The 21,390-nt window shown below is 43.4% G+C and overlaps 1 protein-coding gene and 1 pseudogene across 2 annotated transcripts; both read left to right on the top strand.

Annotated features, from left to right (window-relative positions):
* Positions 1-620: 620 nt before the first annotated feature.
* On the top strand, positions 621-7,805 carry LOC125473788 (calmodulin-binding protein 60 B-like). Of its 2 annotated transcripts, none has more exons than XM_048577082.1 (9): positions 621-784; positions 932-1,069; positions 1,930-2,005; positions 2,885-2,943; positions 3,993-4,486; positions 4,575-4,735; positions 4,829-5,032; positions 5,388-5,619; positions 6,676-7,805. In XM_048577082.1, the coding sequence occupies exons 2-9, from the start codon at positions 963-965 to the stop codon at positions 7,239-7,241; spliced, it is 1,899 nt and encodes a 632-aa protein (XP_048433039.1). In that variant the 5' UTR covers positions 621-784; positions 932-962; the 3' UTR covers positions 7,242-7,805. The 2 variants fall into 2 exon arrangements, with proteins under 2 accessions (XP_048433039.1, XP_048433038.1); XM_048577081.1 differs by having other exon boundaries at positions 621-788; positions 935-1,069.
* Positions 7,806-8,747: 942 nt separating this feature from the next.
* LOC125473800 overlaps positions 8,748-21,390 on the top strand; it is a 58,845-nt pseudogene continuing 46,202 nt past the window's right edge.

The following is a 21,390-nucleotide window of genomic DNA, read 5'->3' as shown; positions in this document are numbered from 1 at the left end:
ATAAAAATAAAATATTAATAATTATGGATTAAATAATATAATATTAGAGTTAATATTAGAGCTTGTTAATTATCCTGCTTGTTAGTCCGACACTACACCAAACGCTTCACTAAGTTAGTCCAGTTTAGTCTAATCTAAATCAGTCCAACTTAGTCATTGAGGTTAATTTAGTCCGAGATAGTACAGTGCAATAAGCGCACCCTTTAAACTCTTCTTGTTAATTTTCCTTTTTATTTAAAAAAAAAAAAAAAAAAAAAAAAAAAAAAAACCCTATAACAAGACAAGGAGACAGAAAGGACGTAAGCCAAACTACGTCAAGCGACGCCATTTTAATGGATATCCTTTACGGTTGGTAATTTATGTTATTTTTATTATCCGTTTTCGTCCTCCAATGTACGGTCTAGATTCAAAACTGTATTGCCTTCGGACAAAAATGTGCAATCCAACGTCAACACTTTTCTAGTAACCAATAGGGACTAACCACGTGTTTATACCTCCATACATATCGTCCCTACACCACTCGAAATGCGAGTTACCGTGGTCCCAGGGACACTGGATAACTGACACTATTGTGCCGAAGAGTCGCCAGAGTAGACTTAATAGAGACTGCCTACTGCCATTATTCTAGATTCCTGATTTTCTCGCTTTCTCCTTCCAAACAGAAACATACTGTCTCACTTTCTAGCGCGTTTTCTCGGGAAAATTTTGGGATTCCCGATAGAAATTCTACAGCCTTTCCAGACGGAGTGTAGCTCTCTTACCACTTCAAATTTCAGCTGGAAAACAGTGTATTAGGGTTTGAATTTGGTGAATTTTGTAGATTTGAATTCGGATTTTGCGATTTTTGTGGATTACTATGTGTTTCTAGCTGTTATAGATTTGTGATTTTGTAATTATTTGTTGTGAATTTTGTGTATTTTTTGTTGGGCTGCAGATCTGGAAATCTAGGGTTTGGCGATAAAATGAGGCAGACTAGGCTTATGGAGAGGACCAGCTCTATGAGAGAGAAGAGGCAAATGGAAGGGGGAGAGGAGGAACAACCCGAGCGAAAGCGACCGGCTCTCGCTAGGTAATGGACTTCTTCTTGTTTGATTTCAATTGTTTATGTGAATTAGTTTGGTTGATTATGTTTTTTTGTTTGCTAATTTGAATAATTAGTCGCGTAATTGAGATTTGTAAAAAAGCCCTTTAGTTTGAGAGGTGATATGGCTATACTTGGACAATCAAGTTGTACTGATGCTCACTCTAGGAGTGGAGCAATTGTTTCTTTGAGTAGTTGACTCGTTTGTAAGTGTTTTTAAAATGGCTGAAGCACTTTTGATCAAAGTGTTATTGGTTTCCAAAGCACTTGAAGTACAATTGGAAAGAAGCACCAATAATGTACTTCATGCAGGAAGCACTTCAAGTGCTTTTCACATTTCACTTGCATTTTTTTACTGTGGATTGGTTCCAAAAACACTTTCATCAAAAGCGGTTTCAGTCATTTTAAAAGCACATCCAAACACTAGTTGGTGATTAGAAGTGGTTTTTGACTAAATGCTAAGTTTACCTCACCGTCTTTAAAACAGATAAACTGTAGCATTTGCTTATGAGTTCAGCTTATTTAATTACCATAGCCAGAACCACCACCAACCATGTTGTTCTTATTTGGTTGTGAATTTTGTGTATTTGGTATGATGCCTTGTTGTCCAGAAAAACCAAATGAGTTGTTATTGTTGTGGTTCCTTTATGATTTCATAAAAGATATTTGCATTGAGAAAAATACTGGTGCTTGCTTGTCTTTGAGTACTTTGTTACCTTTTGTGATTGGAGAATAAAAACCTTTGATTTTCTATATGCATTGACTCACCACATAAATGAACTTTTGTGTCCAAAGCTTCAATATGTTTTCTATTTGTGTTTAATATTTCATTGAGTATATTTTTGCAGTGTAATTATAGAAGCTCTCAAGGTGGACAGTCTGCAGAAGCTGTGCTCGTCATTGGAACCTATTCTTCGCAGAGTTGTAAGTTGTTTTAGTACCTTTTATATGTGACATGTTTATCCCACCTTTCTAATAGAATTATCTAATGTATATAGTTGGGCTAATAAAGTTGAACAAATTAAAAGAGAGTTTAAACTGTACCCTTGTTCCACACAGGTGAGCTTGAAACAGCGATTAACATCCTCAATGAAGACTTTATTATATTTTGATGCTTGTTGAATAGTCGATACCTTTTTATGCTCTCATGTTTTTATGCCTGGACTATTTTATCCATTAACTGAGTTGGATAAACATCTAGGTTCTTGTTTGTTGAAGATCACGATAACCTGGATATGGTTATTTGTTTATGTGGATACTACTGATTATTTGTGCTGAAGTTCATCCCTTAATTCTCTTTCTGTGGGTAACCCCTCTGATACCACCCAAATTTTATTACTTTAGATTTAAATGTGAGCAAGAATTTTCAGGTTATATTAGTTTTGTTTATATTGATATAAAGTGGCAGAAGCTAAATTATTTTAGTGCTGGGTTAAGTGTTCTTGGCATCTGGAGTAGTGATTAATCTTATGAGCTAGAATTATTTTTAGGCCGACGTCGTATGTCATTAAAGTCGTTTCATTCAAAAACCATTAGTTCAATAACTGCACCTAATTCAAATTAAATACTAAACTTTATGTTCATTAATGTACTTCCAATTTGTCTTTGTCTGATGTTGGTACCATGTATAAAACAAAGAAAATTTGGAATATTTGAACTTCTATAGGTTGGGATGATTCTTGTGCTATATGTATGAAGGACAGATGCTTTCTTATGACTGAACTATTTGAACTTCTATAGGTTGGGATGATTCTTGCTCTGTAACCCTTATTCTCATTTTTTTTTTCCAATTTACTGTAACAGGTAAGCGAAGAAGTGGAGCGTGCTTTGGCTAAGTTAGGCCCTACGAGAGTTAATGGAAGGTGAAAAAAAATTATTTATGATATTTGTTTAATGAACGGAATAATTTTTCTTTATTGTTTATGTTGTGGGTGTATGCCTAGTCTCTCTCTCTCACTCTCTCTCTCTCTCTCTCTCGTTCTTTCTCTTCCATTTACAAACCAAATCTTTTAAACAGTCCGAAATAATGGGAAGACCTGTAGTCCATCTGATGCCAACACCACCATATTTAAGTAGAGCAACACATCTAGAAAAGAAAAAAGCAGTCATAAACAGAACTTTTCTAGTCACTAAGAAGAAAAATAGTTGAATACTTAGCATATGTTTACAGGATTGGTTATACCTAATTGTTAAAGCATTTATCCATTTTTCTGGAGTAGTTCAGTTGTCTACTTAATTGATTGGTTCTTATTTGTAAGAATCATGTGTGGAGATTTGAATGACAATCTAATGCCTTCCTTTGGTAGACCAATAAGATGTATTCTTAAACACTCAAATACTTACATGAGCTGACAAGGGTGTTTATGGGCCCTCTGAAGTGTGATCTTCTTCTGTCGAGTTTTGGTTACAGAGCTTGACCAATGACCAAAGATGATCATGTGTATAAATCTTAAAATTAGTTTATAGAATAATTTGAATTTTGTAGAGGTCTTCACTTGCTACATATTTGTGTTCATATTTTAGGTTTGGGAAATTTTTCTGGATAAGATATTTGTTGTGTTAAGGAATTTGTATGCTTCTATATCATACACACAGAGGCTGAAAGCTTTTAGATTTACTAGAGATTTCTCATATTTCAAAAGTATGATGTTCAGAGAACGAGATTGTTTTTGTTTTATAACTGTTTCTAGATTTGTAATCATATATAATTCCAGAAAGTATTTATTGGAAAAAAAAAAAAAAAAGAGAACAGAAATGGCAGGTGTTTTCTGGTGTAAGAACTTTTGTTTGGATGTTCCCTGATATTAGAATTATAACCATCATGAACCATATTAGCAAAATAAAAATGTTCAAACTATGACCAATATTCAACACGTAGTGGTAAAATAGTTTCTGACATTTGACATTTCAGGTCTTCTCCAAAACGAATTGAAGGTCCAAATGGGCAAAACTTGCAACTAGAGTTTAAGTCCAATTTGGCTCTTCCGATATTCACAGGAGGGAAAGTTGAAGGCGAACAGGGTGCTGCAATTCATGTTGTTTTAGTTGATGCAAACACTGGCCGAGTTGTGACTTCTGGGGCTGAATCATCTGTAAAACTAGATATTGTTGTGCTGGAAGGTGATTTCAACAACGAAGATGATGAAGGCTGGACTCAAGAAGAATTTGATAGCCATGTGGTGAAAGAGCGTGAAGGAAAGAGACCTCTATTGACTGGGGACCTGCAAGTGACCCTCAAAGAAGGGGTAGGAACTCTAGGGGATCTGACCTTCACAGACAACTCAAGTTGGATACGAAGCAGGAAGTTCAGACTTGGATTGAAAGTAGCTTTGGGGTTTTGTGAGGGCATGCGCATACGTGAAGCTAAAACAGAAGCTTTTACTGTTAAAGATCACAGAGGGGAATGTAGGTTCATGCTCCAGACTTTTTATTTTTTGGTCCTAACTGTGCTAGTGCGCTGTTGGTGATTTGCTTTTTCCTTTGATCTTGCCAGTGTACAAGAAACACTACCCACCAGCATTAAATGATGAAGTATGGAGATTGGAGAAGATTGGTAAGGATGGGGCATTCCATAAGAGGTTAAACAAAGCAGGAATATGCACAGTTGAAGAGTTTCTTCAGCTTGTGGTCCGAGATTCTCAAAAATTACGGAATGTAAGTGCAGGACTTGGTTTGAATTGTAAAAACACGCAAAAACACAAATACTTTGGTACCTTGTAGATGTTTATGTTTTGCTCTTGTTTATAGATCCTTGGAAGCGGAATGTCAAATAAGATGTGGGATGCTCTTTTAGAACATGCAAAGACATGTGGCTTGAGTGGGAAGCTTTATGTTTATTATCCTGAAGATACAAGAAATGTTGGTGTTGTTTTTAACAACATCTATCAGCTGAGTGGCCTCATCACCGGGGAGCAGTTTCACTCTGCTGATGATCTTTCTGACAGCCAGAAGGTGAATGTGAACCATATTTTATCATGGAAATATGTTCTCGCTATGCTATTACTAGGTGGTCAATCTCTTTGTATTTTTGGATTTACATATTTCAAATCACATTTCCTTGTCCTAAAGGATTTATATTTGACTAGTAAAAGTATGGAAGTTATGAATAGGTCCCTGTAACTCCAATGTTTTTGAACTAGTTATGTACTTTGTGTTGCTGACCGAACAATGGTGTTCTTTCTAAAGTCTTGGGCAGTTGAAAGTCCTAGAGTTCTAGATACTACATTCATTTTTAATCTTCTATGGTAAATAATTGACAATGGAAAGGTCAAATACAAAAATTTCTATAATGCATATGTTCGTGCAGGTCTATGTAGATGGGCTGGTGAAGAAAGCATATGACAACTGGGAGCAAGTTATTCAGTATGATGGCAAGTCACTTCTAAATTTTAAGCAGATTAAGAGGTTGGCTGCACCCCAAACTGAAATTCAAATGGGCCCAATCAGTTACTCTGAAGCTTCAGATCAACTGCAATTACATCGCCTGCCAAATTCAGTTCACTCAGAGCAGCCTCCATTGGAACCGCTACCAATCGGAGGTAAACATTGCTGTCTGCATGAGCTTTGAACCTTTGTTTTTATTTTTATTTTTTTATTTTTTTCCGGTGGGAGAGGGAGTAAATCCCATCCACTCAAGGTTGTCCTCCTGAAATTTATTTGTGGAAGTAATTATTTAGAGTCAGAAAAAGAATAACTAATTAATAAAGATGAACTAAAACAGTGAAAGTGTTAATTGTCCCTTGCATGTGTGGAATATAACTTCAGGTGAAATATGAAAGTGTAGGATTTATAAATAATGCCACGCTGGCTAGATTTACAGAACCGAACCTGGAATATCATGAAGCTATGGGATGTCGAATCCTCCAAAAATGAGCAGAAAATTCTTCAACACTTGCCTGACTACTCATCAGCATCTTAAGTAGTTCACCTTGGTCTAAAATTCCAGGATCATTAAACCAAAATTCAATCTGTAGCGACTCCTGGTGGCCATGTTAAGGATATTAGGATGAATACTAAACCAAAATTTAATCTTCACCTTGGTCTTTTGCAATGAAAACTATGGCTTGAGAAACAATTTATGATTAATAGGATGACCTTTATTATTTCCCAAATATGACTTAGGAATTAGGATCTACTGCTACTTTTAAAACTTATTAACTTTTTAGATGGTATTTACGCCGTATAGTTTTAGAAGTGCCAGTCTATATAACTACGTAAAACTTGTATATCTATGACCCATATCAGTGGATTTATAATTTATATTTAATTATAATATGTATAATTTACGTTACAAAACCGAGCCTAAGCGCGTAATAAAAAATGCCATTGGAATGTAAGTGAACTTTTGGTCGCACACCTGCACCATATATCTATACCCTTGTTGAGTTTTTATGGAATTGCCTTGCACTTAATTTCCTTCCCTTGTTATTCAAACTGTCAATATGTAATAGATGCTAAGATTGACACCCACGCCTTCGGTGGAGTGAGATTCAAACCATGCTATAATTTAATTCTAAACACACACACACACACACAGAGCTAGACAGGGTCCTAATTATGATTCTGTTTTGGCCTTTTTTTTTGGTCCTCGTCAGGTTATAATGATGGTCTATCAACAAGATACTTGACCCAGCCACTTGTAAATTCCAATTCTCATACCCAGTTTGATGGCACCGGATTTGCACTGGATGACCAATTGATCAGCAATTCTCATCTGGCACAAAGCACAAGAAATGACCCCAATACTGTTGGTTTGGCTCTTGGTCCTCCACAATCATCCACATCAGGATTTCAGACTATCAATTCTGCTCAGACATCCACTCTTAATCCTATAGATGACTGGACAGCCAACCGAGATTTTATTTCAGAGGAAGAGATTCGTATTAGAAGTCATGAGATGCTCGAAAATGAGGATATGCAGCACTTGCTCAGAATCTTCAGTATGGGAGGAGGCCATGGCTCAATTGATGTGCCCGATGATGGGTTTGCATTCCCCTCATATGTGCCATCACCAATGCCCAACTATGAGGAAGATCGCACCCGTCCTGGAAAAGCTGTTGTGGGGTGGCTGAAAATTAAGGCAGCAATGAGATGGGGTTTTTTTGTGAGGAAGAAAGCTGCTGAGAGACGGGCACAGATTGTGGAGATAGAGGATGAATAGAAGCCCATTCAAAGCTGATACAAGGTTCTTGCTATGATAGTTTACTTTTAATCAGTGCCTGCTACAGCTTGACGTTTTAGGACGGACTGAACATGTCAGTTTCAGAAGTCTTGATAAATGACCGACATTTGTGGATCTGTTGGATGGAAAGGAATCTATTCTTGTAGAGCTACCTGTACAGTAAGTCCTTTCTGTTTATTTTTCTTACTCGTGAAGATTTCTGTCATCACTCTGTGAATGACATCGGCCCCTGGCTTCTAACGGGTAAATTTCTTAGTACCTCTTGTTGACATATTTTAGGATGACTATCATCTGTTGTTTTGGTTAAACATTGCACGTGGGTGCTGGCTAGTGTTTTATATGATTGTGCTAGTTGCTTTTGTAATTTGAATTGACTGGAATTCTTGTACGTTAGACCTGTGGAGGCCAAATGGGATTTGTGAGGACGATTGGATGCGGTTCATACCGCAATTAGGCCTCAAATACGTACCAGAGATCGTTAACTCTGCGGAGTCTTTTATGCCTGGAAATATCTGCTGTTCATACACAGGAGTATTGGATCAATGCCTTTTGGTTTCAATTTTTTTCTGGTATGGAATTGCATTTGGCTTCGGTTTTACTGAAATGTTTTTTTTTGCGTGCTTGGGTAAAATGCTGGCACAATTTAAGAACATATTGGAAGGGTGAATTGCTAGTCACCTGCCACTAGGAAGTAGCAAGGACTTTAATCCCGATTGTTATGAACCGACCAATTCAGCCTGCAAGTCCTGTTCGGATCTCTCTTCCCTTCGGAATTTCACGGCAGAGGAACCTCTCACAAAGAATTCCGGAGATCATTTCATGGTGATCACACCAACGATCGGTGCATCAGGATGAGTAAATCAAATCAGTTATCTGTTTTAATCCTAATTCATTTCTCCAACATTGATTACTTAAACATGCCTGACGAAATCAAATCCGTCGAGTATTGACACACTAATCATTTATTTCACTCCCATCATTTGAGCTGGTCAAGGATTCTTACCGCACCATTTTACTATCCCTAGATCTTTGTTACAGCAATAAATTTCGAAACAAAATTAGGGAGTTCATAATTGAAAGTTAACTGGTAGTAATTGGAGCGATTATATTTTACTTAGCATTCAAAGTAGCACTGGGTATCCAAAGCTCGTCCGAGTATAATGGGATAAGGTCAAAGGCTTTCAATTTTGAGTCTGGAAATTAAAAAGCCAAATAGGGCTGGGAAAAATTTCAGAAAATTCTGAATCACACCGAGAAAATCCCAATCTCAAACCGGGATTCCAGAAATTTTTAGATGTAATCCCGAACCAACCGGTACGAGATTTAGGATTGCTTATTCAATGGTTCGGGAATCTCCCAACAAACCGAAATTATATATTGTTATATATATATATATATATATATTTTTAATTATAATTAGAATTAATTTCAACCTTGGATTGTTTCAAATGGTATCACCAATGTCCGACTCTCTAAGACAGAAAATTCTGAACTGATGATTGTTTGTCCTTTCCCTTTGTTTGTTATGAGGACAAATACAATCGCTTTCATGGTGTTGCGATTAGGGGTGCAAAATGGATTGGAAACTGATGCCAGAGAAATTTGATTAGATAATTCGATTCTGATTAGACAAATTCCAATGAATCTGAAATATTTCTAAAATCCAGTCCCGATCTTTCATGAAATACCGAAAATATTTCGAAAATTCCGAAATACGGAAATACTGAAATTTCTGTTCCGGATCGTCTTCGGATTTCCTTTCCAAAAATGGTCGACTCGGGATTCGGTAATCAGTTGGTTCCTTACGTTGGAGTGGAGGGTGGAGAAAGGAGCCTTGCCCTAATAAAAATGTAAATTATTCCTTTATGCATATGCACTCTTCTGAAGCCAACTGATTCTTTAAACAAATGAATAAAGAGCAAGTGAAGGAGGAGAAAAACAGAAGAGACTTTTGCAGTTAACCACTTTAAACAATAAGAGCAACATAAGACGAAAAAGAAAGCTGGTTTACTTTTTTTTTCTTTGGCGGAAACCATAAATATGGCTGAGGTGGTAGTTTCAATGGTAATCGAAGGGCTCAAAATCGGTCTCATTGAGGAAGTGAAGTTCTTGAGTGGAGTCCGCGATCAAATTGAGGATGCACAAATCAAGCTACTTTTGATGCAGGGTTTCCTAAAAGATGTAGATGCAACACAAGGAGACAGTGAAGTAGTACGCTTTTGCGTTCAAATTATAAGAAAGGCTGCTCATGATTTGGAGGATGTCGTTAATCTTTTGCCTTGAAAATGGCTCTCAAAAAGGGAGGAAGAGTGAAGCTTGTTCGGCCAATCTTTCTGAATTGAGGTCGAAATTGCAAGGTTATAACATCCAACAATAACGGGCACACAATATGGAGGTGCCACTTCTTTTGAGAGGCAAAAGGTACAAAGGAAAACTTATCCTCATGTTATTGAACGTGATGTTGTGAGGTTTGAGAAGGACATAAAGATACTAGTAACGCAGTTGGTCAAAGAAGAAGAATGCCCCCAAGTTGTATCTATTTGGAGGATGGGCGGTTCAAGAAAGACCACTCTTGCAAAACAAGTTTATGACCACAATGAAGGTGTTAAACGTCACTTCGATTATTTTGCTTGGGTGTGTGTGTCACAACAATGTCAAGGAAAAGAGGTTTTGGAAGATATTTTGATCAAGCTTACTCATGCCACCAAAGGTCAAATTGAAAAAAATTCGAAAATGAAGAAGGATCAAATATCAAAGCAGCTTCGGATCATCCAAAAAGAAAAGATATGTTTGGTGGTTCTTGATGAACATTTGGACTCATGATGCGTGGAACTCTTTAAAACCTGGATTTCCAATAGTTAGGAAACAAAGAGTCATATATTACTGTTGACCCTAAAAATTACAAAACCTACGTGGTGCGCAGGCCGAGTAACTAATAAGCTAACTACGTCCTTCGGTCGAATGCGGGGCGTGCCAACTCGTCGGCCGAGCTCGGCCGAGGAGTAAAATTTGTTGATGTCGCTTTGGGTGCGTTGTTGACTTCTCTATCTTGCGATTGCGACCGAGGAAGGAACTGTAGACATCGAAATTTCAGTAAAACAAATGCTCACCAATGCATTAAAGTTTTGACGTGTCAAGGCATACATGGCATACGCCACGTGTTGTACAAATTGTACACATGGCGTGTGACTCAACAAAATAGGAAGAAATACCCTTGAAGGACTAAACAAGTTTTTCTTCTCATTTTGGGCAATGACAAGGCAAGTACATTTCAATCCATTGAGGATCAAAACAAGTTTTTCTTCTCATGTTGGGCAATGACAAGGCAAGCACACTTCAATCCATTACGGATCAAAGCAAGTTCTTCTCATTTTGGGCAATGACAAAGCATACACATTTCAAGTTTAAAATGGTGTTAAGTGGGAAATTAGGCCATAAGTTAGACCACTTCAAGTTTAAAATGGTATTAAGTGGGAAATTAGGCCATAAGTTACACCACTTCAATTTCAATATTGCATTAAGTGGGAAAATTAGGCAATGGTGCTTGGAAAGGAAAAAAATATTTTGTGGTGGTGATTCATTCTCAAAGCCTATAAATAGGCTTCTCCATCAAGGTATCAAGCATCAAGGAATTCACAAATACATTTCTCTACTCCCAAAATGGAAGAGAATACTCCCCACACATCCAAAAAATCAAGAAATTCACAAATACATTTCTCTACTCCCAAATTGGAAGAGAATTCCCCAAATCCTTGAAGCTTTGAAACTCCAAAGCTCTCAAGCATCCAAATTCCCAAGAATTCCGAAGGATCAAGAAAGCACTCTTCGTTCTTCGTCAAATCCTCCTTCAAGATCAAACCCCAACGGCCCTTGAAGAACTCCCACCAACTCAAGATCAAGCCCCGACGGCCCCTTGAAGAAAGTGTTCATCATTCATCATCCGTTCATCCTAAGATCAAGCCCCAACGGCCCTTTGGATCAACAACCTCAACAAACCCATACACCCATTCTTCAAGATCAAGCCCAACGCCCCTTGAAGATCCGTTCAACAACTGTTCATCCAAGATCAAGCCCCGACGGTCCTTGGATCAACAAACAAATCCACACATCTATTCTTCAAGATCAAGCCCAAAAGCCCTTGAAGAAAACCAATTGTTCATTCAAGATCAAGCCTCGACGACCCTTGAAGAAAACCAACCGTTCTTCAAGATCAAGCCCAAAAGCCCTTGAAGATCCGCTCATCCATCAACATTCAAGATCAAGCCCCGAAGGCCCTTGAAGAAACTTACAACTGTTCATCCAAGATCAAGCCTCGACGGCCCTTGGATCAACAAATCTACATCTTACGGAGATAGAATCAGAGGACCAAATTTGAGAGAGATCGTAACCCCAAAATCATAAACACAAAAAATATTATTTTGTACACGTTATTCTGGTTTCTTGTTTCAAGGAATCTTTCGTGTTCACAGGAACGCCCTCGGTCTCTGGGTTCTACAGCCTGAAGACAAGGCTGCTAATTCTGCGGAGTTCACAGATCGTCCGAGCCCGATTCGGTCACTGTGATTATATTCGTGAGAGTATAAGCACGTCGAATCGAGACCAAACTGTATGGGCACAGGTACTCGAACGTGATGTATGTCTTGATGGTAAACGTAGTTCGGCCGTCGGAATGCCGAACCCTGAAACTCACTTGTGAGTATCCAATCATAAAACCACTCGGCGACCAGTACGCCGAGCAATGTAATTCGTAACACCTAACTATGCCGAGAAGGCTAGCAAGGTGACCTCTGCCAACAAAGGTTCGAAAACCTTTCTCGACCGAGACTTGGATAGATAATCGGTCGACCTCGACGCAGTGCTGTTTATCCAAACTGAAGGTGCTCGCCGGGTGCTTCCACAGTGCTGTTTATCCAAACTGAAGGTGTGTCGGCAGGAAAAAGAAAAGGAAAAATTCTCAAGGTGTTTGAGAGGTTTTGCGCAGGGCAATTGTATGCTGATTTGAAGGTCCCTTCTGTTTGCATGATTTCTTGTATTTATAGTGCCCCATTCCTTGAAACCGACTCCGATTTGGATTGGGAGTCCTTGTCCCATTTCGCCTATTCCTCGAACAAACCTACTCCTACTAGGATTCTGAATTTTCCTTCTTTTCGGGACTTCATTCCTTGCTGGTCGAGAATCCTAGTTGCACCAGGACTTCCTCGACCTTTCTATTTATCTGGACTACTTATGATAGGATTTGGCCGACCCTGCCAGCTGGCCCGGGCCTTATTATTCGGCCCATATTATTTGTCACCACCTTGGGCCGAGCACATCCTGCTGCTCGGCCTAGCAATAATATTTTGGGCCTAAACATTGCCCCCTCGCTTCTGAGGTCGCCGACCGTTAACTCTTGGTCGGGGCTCGACCTTGAAGAAGCGAAAATGTTTATTGCTTTTTCGGACTTTACTTCCTTAATGACCGTTATTCGTGCGCATTTATGAGCCATGATTGCACTTTCCTCGTTGCCCCCAAAGCGTGGCCACGTGTCAATTCTCCGCCGCTCTTAAAACTTTCAATCGTGGGCCTCGAAGCCGTGCACTAACTGGAACGTCTTATCCTCATTAATGCCTTAAAACTGGCGTCGCACGCAATCGTGCGTCCTGGATTTTCGACTCCTCGATCCCCTCTTCGCAGGTTCCCAAAATATCCGAAATGATTAAGCCTTTCCCAGTTAAATTTCCCCCCAATTTGACCCAGTGCTTTTCGAATCCCAGACGCTTGATATTCATCCTGAAAGGCCTATAAATACCCACATTTCTGCCATTCGCCTTTTACGCTTTCAGAAATTCTAAAATCTCAAGTTCCTCATCCTTGTTCGTTCAAATCAAACCTTCCAGTTATTCCTTCTGCAATACCTTCTTTTTCCAGAAACATCTCTCTTCTCCACAAATGGCCTCCTTCATTTCGAAGCTCTCTGATGAGATCAACAAGTGCAAGGATTTCATCGATCGGAGCGCCGTCAAGACGCTGCGATTTGAAGAAGACATGGCCACTACTCATCAGATCCTGGGCCCCCTCTTTAGAGATGCAGTGCCGCCGTGCATCACCACCCTTCTCAAGGAACAGTGCCTAACACCCCTGCTTCAAGGGTTTAATTGGGCGAAATGGGGCTTGGCTCGGCCTCAAGGAGCTTAGCCCTCGACCACCACAGCCTGGGCCGCCTGGGTGGATCGAATGAGATCCTTCTTCGGCGAGGAGTGGAAAGCCCTTGGTATCTACGATGCCATTCTGCTCTCAACCATGGAGATTACCATGGACAAGGAGCTGCTTATGGCGGCCTTGACTCTATGGTGTTCGGCCACCAACACTATGGTTCTTCCATTCGGCCCCCTTGGCCCCACGGTCCTTGACATCACGGCTATCCTTGGGACTTCTCCATCCGGCCTCCCGATCGACGCCGCTCTCTCTGGATGCCCCTCCCTTCTGGACTTGAAGGCGCTTTTCGACGAGCGGGCCGTCGAAACACTCGGCCGAGGCGATCGGGAGCCTTCCAAAGAAGAAGTTCAGAAGCTCCATAAGAACTTTTTCAACTAAAACACTCTCATCCTCCATTTCGCCGGCCGGGGCGAGGAAAGTCTCAGGAAGGGAGAACATGAAGCCTTCCTTTTCTACTGGTACAACAAATTTATTTGTTGTACCAGGTCGAACAAGTGCTTGGTCGAGAATATGCCAGTGGCCCAGGCCTTGGCTAGTGGTCACTCCCTGGCGCTCAGCCTGGCTATTCTTGCCAACCTCTTCCGTTGCCTGGCCGAGGCGACTCTCAACAAAATCGATCCGCACCAGAATGGACCCCTCTGGGTGTTTCAACTCTGGCTGCAGGTCTATTTCTCCACTCTTCGGCCTGAGGTCCCTGCTTTCCAACGCTCGGCCGCCCTCGGCCCCCAACTGGCCTCTCGACCAGCTCCTCCGCACCGGGCGGACGAGGTTCTTAAGCATTTCTTTGGTCTCGACGTCCTTTCGGACGATGAGTTCCTGGTTTGCCGGCGCCAAGAGTACCTTGCTTCCATCAGTCTCCCGACGGCAGCTTGGGCCGAGGCCGAGGATGCGGGACTCCGTCAGTCCTGGGGGTCGTTTGTCCTGACTCGCGACCTTCCCCTTGGTTGCGATGCCCGCCGAGCCAGTTGGGAGGTCTACCATCCCCACTTCGTCGCCCGGCAGCTTGGCTACCTCCAAGGTTGCCCTGTACCCCTGCTCGTCTCTCGTTCCCTCTTGAGCCGGGGACATCTTTCTGGTTCTTCCGAGAGGGAGTGCCGAACGACGGAGCAAGAGTTTCAGGCACGGTGCAAGACGTTCCGTCTTCGGCCAACCGTTCCGGAATCCCTGGGCACCGACACTTTTGGAGACTGGTGGGACGAGTACACCTGCGACTTCTTCGGCGCCTCGACCGAAGACGTGGTGAACAAAGTCTTTGGCGACAGGCCGAGACCAGGGCCCTCGACCCAACCTAAGGAGTCGTCCCAAGGTATATTGTCGCTCCGTTTTTTTTTTTTTTTTTTTTTTTTTTTTTTTTTTTTTCTACTTGGAGAAACTTATCCTTTATTAATTACTTTGCTCTTCAGGGGGTCGAGTGTCGAAGAAGGTTGAAGTGGTTGCTGTGGTGGCAAGGGCGAAGAAGCTGGCGCCCAAGAAGAGGACCATCGCCACCGAGCGGACGGTCCCTGCCAAACGCCCCCACCGAAAGGCCGAGCCGGAGGTTGATGCCCATCGTCCTTCCAAACGCGTCAAGAAATTGGCGAAGAAGGGCGATCGGGAGATTCACGTCGTCCCTAGTGATACTACAGGGACGCCTGCACCTGCCGGCTCTCCTCCTATGCCGGCTGCCTCGGCATCTCCAAACCCGACACCTCCAGCCGTCTCCCTGGCCGATCCAGCTTCGGAGCCGGTCGTGGCGCCTTTAATGAGGAAGTCGACTGCGCCTGTCGAAGCACCCTCGACTGCAACAGTCATTCTGGAGGTATAATTCTACTTCCACTTGTTCCTTTAGATTTCTGGTCGTAATGCTAAATTTTCTCTCTTTTTGCTCAGGATGTCGAGAGTGAAAGCGACGAAGTCCCGTTGGAACGCCGCCGTCGACCAGTCAACTCTCCTCCCGTCCATCCTCCTCCGGTTGTCGAGGCGACCGCTCGACCGCATCCTGGGGCGGATCGTGGCAAGAGGCCTATGGCCGATCTCGAGGCCACGGCCGAAACGCCGATCCACCCGCAGGATGTAGACCCTCCCATTCCTCCACAGGAAGTTTCGTCGGCCTTTGTAAGTATTGTTTCTTTTGTGTTTGAGTTTTTCGTGACACATGTTTTTAAAAGACTATTAAATGTCAGGTGCCTGAACATTCATTTCACCGGCAATTTTATGCGCCGAGGGGCGTTGTCTATATTTCCTGGCCGCCGTCGTGGCCATCAAATGTAGATAACCTCCATTGGCCGCGTGAATTGCGTAGCGGTCTAAGGCACTGGGCTCGGCCATTAAGTTCCCTGGGTTCGAGCAATGACCCAGAGGGCATGGCCGAAGTCTCCTCGCGGCAGGTCTAAAACAATCCCCTTTTTTCTTTATGCGCTATATCACGACGTCTTATTTTCCCTCACAAAGTTTTCCTTTTATGTGCAGCCATCGTGGGAAGTGGAGCTTGACGCTCTTCTTCAGAGCACGACCGGTGAGGCCGGCTCCTCTGCAGCTCCGGTCGAATCGGCGGGAGCCTCGCCCGCCGAAGTCTTCGTGAAGCTGCACGAAGTCTTGTCTCTGACTGCCTCCCAAGCTCTCCGGTGCAAGGGCCTTGACTCTGTTGGAGAGTGTCTCAATGACCTCGCCAGCGGTGGTCACTTGAGCCCGGAGGGCATCTCTTTCCTAACCGACCTCCTGGAGCGGACTCGGCAACACTTTCTTATCTTCGAGCGTGCCTTGCAGGCCGAGGACGATTTGAAGGTGGCCAAGGTCGCGCATGAGGCTGGCCGAGTAGAGATGGAGGCTTTCAAGGCAAAGAAAGCAAAGCTGACCGAGTTTGATCGCCAGATCTCTGACCTTCAACATCAAATCTCTGACCTTCAACGGCAAAGGTTGGCTGCTGCTTCTGAGCTGGAGAAAGACTTTGAGGCCAACAAGGGTCAGCTGACGGCCTTCGCTGCCGGTGCACGGCGTATCCAGCAACTGCAGTGTAACAAAAAGACACGGCAGGCTGAGATAATTTTGAGCGAAGCGAAGTGGCTGGAGCTGAAGGCTGCCCTTGAGACTTTCCTCCCTTCGACCCCTTAGGATTTCACCATTGTATTTGTATTTGTTCTTCTTGTAATGATTTTTTGTTATCAATACAATGGTCGTTTTCCTATTAATACAATGGTTGTCTTGCTATTAATACAATGGTCTTACTCTTGCATTTCCCATGTAATTGGATAATACTTCTTTAAAAACTTTCCATTAATCGGCAACTTATGAACTGAACCCGTCCGATTTCTTAGATGATATGCCCCATTGCCGAGGACTTTGTGAACGATGAATGGCCCTTCCCAATTCGGCGACCACTTACCAAATCTGGGGTCTTTAATCCCAATAGGCAACACAGTTTGCCAAACCAATTCTCCTTCACCGAACGTTTTTTGTCTCACACGCTGGTTATACGCTCGTTCAGCGATTTTCTTTTGTGCAATCAATAAGTTACCCGCGTCGATTCGACTTTCTTCTAAGTCTTCCAACTCTTGTCGCATCGCTTGACTGTATTCAATACTGCACAAATCACTCTGCTCGATTACTCGCAACGAACTTATGCTCAACTCGACCGGTAACATAGCATCGTATCCATAAGTTAACGCGTAAGGCGTGGTTCCAGTGGCCGATCGGGGTGAAGTTCGGTATGCCCATAACGCTTCATTTAACTTCAAATGCCACAAACAAGGTTTCTCTTTTACCATTTTTTCAAGGATGCCGATCAACACTTTATTGCTTGCCTCGGCCTGCCCGTTGGCCTGTGGGTAGTACGGCGTAGATTGCTCGAGTCGGATATTCAAACTTGCCGCGTATTCCCTAAACCTATCGGCCGTAAATATAGTGCCATTATCAGTTATGATCGTTTCCGGCACGCCGAATCTGGTCACCATGTTCTCCTCTACGAAGTTGCATACCTCTTTAGCAGTTAATTCGGCGTATGACCTTGCCTCAACCCACTTAGTGAAATAGTCGGTTGCTACAATTATCCATGCGTGTTTCGCTGCCCCCGATGATGGCGTGATTTTGCCAATTACATCCATTGCCCAACCCCTGAACGGCCACGGTTTAGTAACCGAGTGTAGCAATTCGGCCGAGGCTCTCTGCACGGGTCGATGAATTTGGCATGATACGCATCTCCGTGCATATTCGATGCAATCCTTTAATATATTGGGCCAAAAATAACCGTGTCGTCGGAGCAACCAGCGCATCTTTTGTCCAGATTGGTGTGCTCCGCAAATTCCTTCATGTACCTCGGCCATTACTTGGGCAGCCTCGTGTGGGCCGAGGCACAATAGTAGTAAACCATCCTCGACCTTGCGATATAATTCATTTTGATACGACACATAATTCGTGGCGAGCACCTTCGTTCTTCGGTCGTGTTTCCCATTGGGGTTATCGAGGTACCGTAACATCGTCTTTCTCCAATCATCTGGTTCTACTTCGACGACACATACTTCTATGGGATCTCCTCGTTCTAGCAAGGATGGGAGCGACATTACCCTTGTACGTATTACGTGCACGCGTTGGAGAGTTTGCTGATTGATCAATGCGGGGTACGAGCGTTGACCCGTGGTCGCAATTCCCACAATTCGACCTAGTTTGCCCCCCATGAGTTGTGCTCCGGAGGCGATCTGGGCGAGTTCGTCGGCGTCAGTATTGTGTATACGTGAGATGTGTTCAAATGTGATCCGCTCGAACGACTCGGCCAAGTAGGTAGCGACCATATGATAGGGAGCTAAAGTACAACTCATGCAACGAAACACGCCTTTCAGTTGGTTAATTACAAGTTCGGAATCACCGAGGACGAGAACGCGGGGGGCCCGCAGATCGTGTAAAACATGGAGGCCGATAATGAGGGCTTCATATTCGGCCTGATTATTGGTACAGCTGAAATCTAACTTGAGAGAAAAATACCATTGGCAGTGGTCAGGCGACTGAATTGCGTTACCGATACCCGCCGAGGTCGAAGTACTGGAATCATCAAAATGCATAGTCCAATGGGTATCGCGGGTGGTGACGAAACCGATGTCGACGTCGCCTCCCTCAAAACCATAAGGGGATGGGTGTTGTGCCAGGAAGTCGGCAAGGGCTTGCCCCTTGACGGCCTTTTGGGGTACATACTAAAGGCTGAACTCGGATAAGGCGAGCGTCCATTTCCCGATTCGGCCTTTGACAATGGGCCGAGTCAGCATGTAACGAATTACGTCCGTTTGGGCGATGACCTGCGTAACTGTTGGAAGCATGTAATGTCGAAGCTTGGAGGCGGCAAAAAACAGCGCTAAGCAAAGTTTTTCGACAGGTGCATAATTAATCTCTGCGGAATTCAGGTTTCGGCTAAGGTAAAAGATAGCTTGTTCACGCCCGACATTATTATCTTGCGCGAGGAGGCCACCAATGGATTCGTCGGCTGCCGAAATGTATAATTTAAGGGGTTTGGTGCGACAAGGTGGAACAAGCACGGGCGGAGTGGAAATGGCCACCTTGATTTGCGTAAACGCAGTTTGATGCTCTTCGCGCCATTCAAATCGGTCATTCTCCTTCAGTTTAAGGAGCGTAGAGAATGCTTTCATTTTACCGGCCGAATTGGCGATGAAACGTCGGAGGAAATTTATCTGCCCGAGTAACGACTGGAGTTGTTTCTTAGTCGTCGGAGGTGGGGCTCTAATGATGGCGCGGGCTTTATTTTCATCGACTTCGATGCCGCGATGGTGTACCAAAAAACCTAGGAAATTACCGGCCGAAACACCGAAAGCACACTTGGCCGGGTTCATCTTCAGGTTGTTTTTGCGCATGCGAAGGAACGCTTGCCTCAGGTCGTCCAGATGTGTTTGACGACGTTTGGATTTTACGACCACATCATCGATATAAACTTCGACGATTGTACCGATTAAGTCGTGAAAGATCATATTCATGGCTCGTTGGTATGTGGCGCCGGCATTCTTGAGGCCGAAAGGCATGACTACCCATTCGTAAGTACCAAGTGCCCCCGGGCAACGGAAAGCCGTCTTGTGGACGTCAGCTTCGGCGATGAAAATCTGGTTGTAACCCGCATGACCGTCCATAAAAGATAGCAGTTCATGATTAGCTGCAGCATCAATTAATAAATCTGAGATCGGCATCGTATATTCGTCCTTGGGAGTAGCCAGATTTAGATTACGGAAATCGATGCAAATGCGAAGGGCACCATTTTTCTTTAACACGGGGACGATATTGGCCAACCATTCGACATACCGAGCGATCCTAATAAATCCGGCTTTTAGAAGCCGAACTAATTCTTCCTTAATGCCGAGTTGTACTTCGTTCGAAAACCGGCGAGGAGGCTGTCGAAAAGGCCGACACCCCTCCTTGATGCGTAGTTCATGCTCTACAAGGTTTCGGTCAAGGCCTGGCATTTCATGATAACTCCACGCAAAGCAATCTTTAAATTCGTGGAGTAGCTTACGGAGTTCGACCTTCATGGATGGTGGGATTAACGCACTAATAAACAATGTGCGAGGATCCTCGGCCGTGCCTACGTTAACTTCCTCTAATGGGTCCTTGACTTGAGGTCGATGGTCTTCGAGTTCGGCCGGCGCAGCCTGAACTTTATCGAAAGATAGAATGGGGCCGTTATCTACTTCGGCCAGAAATTCGATTAAATTGACGCCAGAATGTGGTTGCTTGGTAATGGCGTACCAATGGGCCAGCAGACGTTCCATTGTAGATGAAACCGCGGCGTAACGCCGTTCTTGCGTGGTGTGCTCAATCATCGGCATTGATGACCAAATTCGCCAAGCCAAGTCTCGCCGAATCCTGTTGGACAGTCTCGGCGCCGACCTCAATCACTTTTTGTACTGAAATTCTCGTCGGCCGTCCATCCTCGTTAAGGCCTTGGAGGGTGATGTAGCCGACGTGATCATCATAATAGCGAGCCTGAATCATGTTGGTTTCAAATGGTTGGTTATCGGCTGGGTGAACTACGATCGATTTGCCATCCCAAAAGATGAGGACTTGGTATAATGATGAAGGAATGCAACTGGTTTGGTGGATCCAGTCGCGGCCAAGTAATGCATTATAATCCGTCTTGGAATCAATGACAAAGAATGCCGTCATGTGTTGACGACCGGCAATGCTAACTTCCAACGGGAGCACCCCTTTGGTCTGAGATTTGTCACCAACAAAGCTGCTCATAGTGATCCCTGACGGAATGAGTTCATTATCAGAACGGCGTAAAGCCTTCATGACGGATATTGGCATAATGTTGACTGTGGCTCCACAGTCGACAAATACTTTAGAAATGGGAAATCCTTCGATGTGAGCTGTGACGTACAACGGCTTCAAGTGTTGGAGATTAACCGAGGAGGAGCGGGGAAATAGCTCGGCCAAAGCTGCCTTAAGGTTATCTCCGCTTTGGTTTTCTCGGTCGTCGTCGTTTGCGACGAAGTCTACTTGTGTGGCTTCCTCGGCAACTACGTCCCCGTCCAAGAAACTTGACTGGTGGGTACTCGGTTGGAATTCAGCTGGTAGAACGTGTACCATACTAATCTCCATATGTTCGAGGACCGAGGGGCCCATTGGGTCATGGTCGTCGTCTTCCGGAGAACTATCCTCTGTAGCAGTCGTCGGAAAATCCTCGATCAAACTTTTGAGTTCCTCGGTAAGAGCCGGTATCCGAGACGTGGGAACCAAATCAAGTGCGGGTGAGCCATTTCCTTCGACGATATGGACTGCCGAAGATTTACGTTGGTCCTTTGTTACACGGGCTTGTTCTTCATATGCAATACGGGCGTTCCTCGTGTCTAGATAGGTATCCAATCGTACTATCCGTTTTTCCTCGTCGGCTGTGAGGCCGAAGAGTGATACAGCCGAGAAGACTTCGAAATGATAGCGTAAATGCTGAAGATCTTCGAGCGAA

Source organism: the organism of the source record quoted next, unplaced genomic scaffold (assembly GCF_019419815.1).
Source record: "Pyrus x bretschneideri cultivar Hongxiangsu unplaced genomic scaffold, Pyrus_bretschneideri_v1 Contig97, whole genome shotgun sequence".
Lineage (NCBI taxonomy): Eukaryota > Viridiplantae > Streptophyta > Magnoliopsida > Rosales > Rosaceae > Pyrus > Pyrus x bretschneideri.
This window is presented reverse-complemented; position numbering and strand designations above follow the sequence as displayed.

What these genes read in the sequence shown, in the direction of transcription:
- LOC125473788 (XM_048577082.1), top strand. Translation starts at nt 963, where the DNA reads ATGAGGCAGACTAGGCTTATGGAGAGGACCAGCTCTATGAGAGAGAAG. An exon ending in AAGCGACCGGCTCTCGCTAG is followed by an intron (nt 1,070 to 1,929) that starts GTAATGGACTTC and finishes ATATTTTTGCAG; the next exon opens with TGTAATTATAGAAGCTCTCA. An exon ending in TAAAGATCACAGAGGGGAAT is followed by an intron (nt 4,487 to 4,574) that starts GTAGGTTCATGC and finishes TGATCTTGCCAG; the next exon opens with TGTACAAGAAACACTACCCA.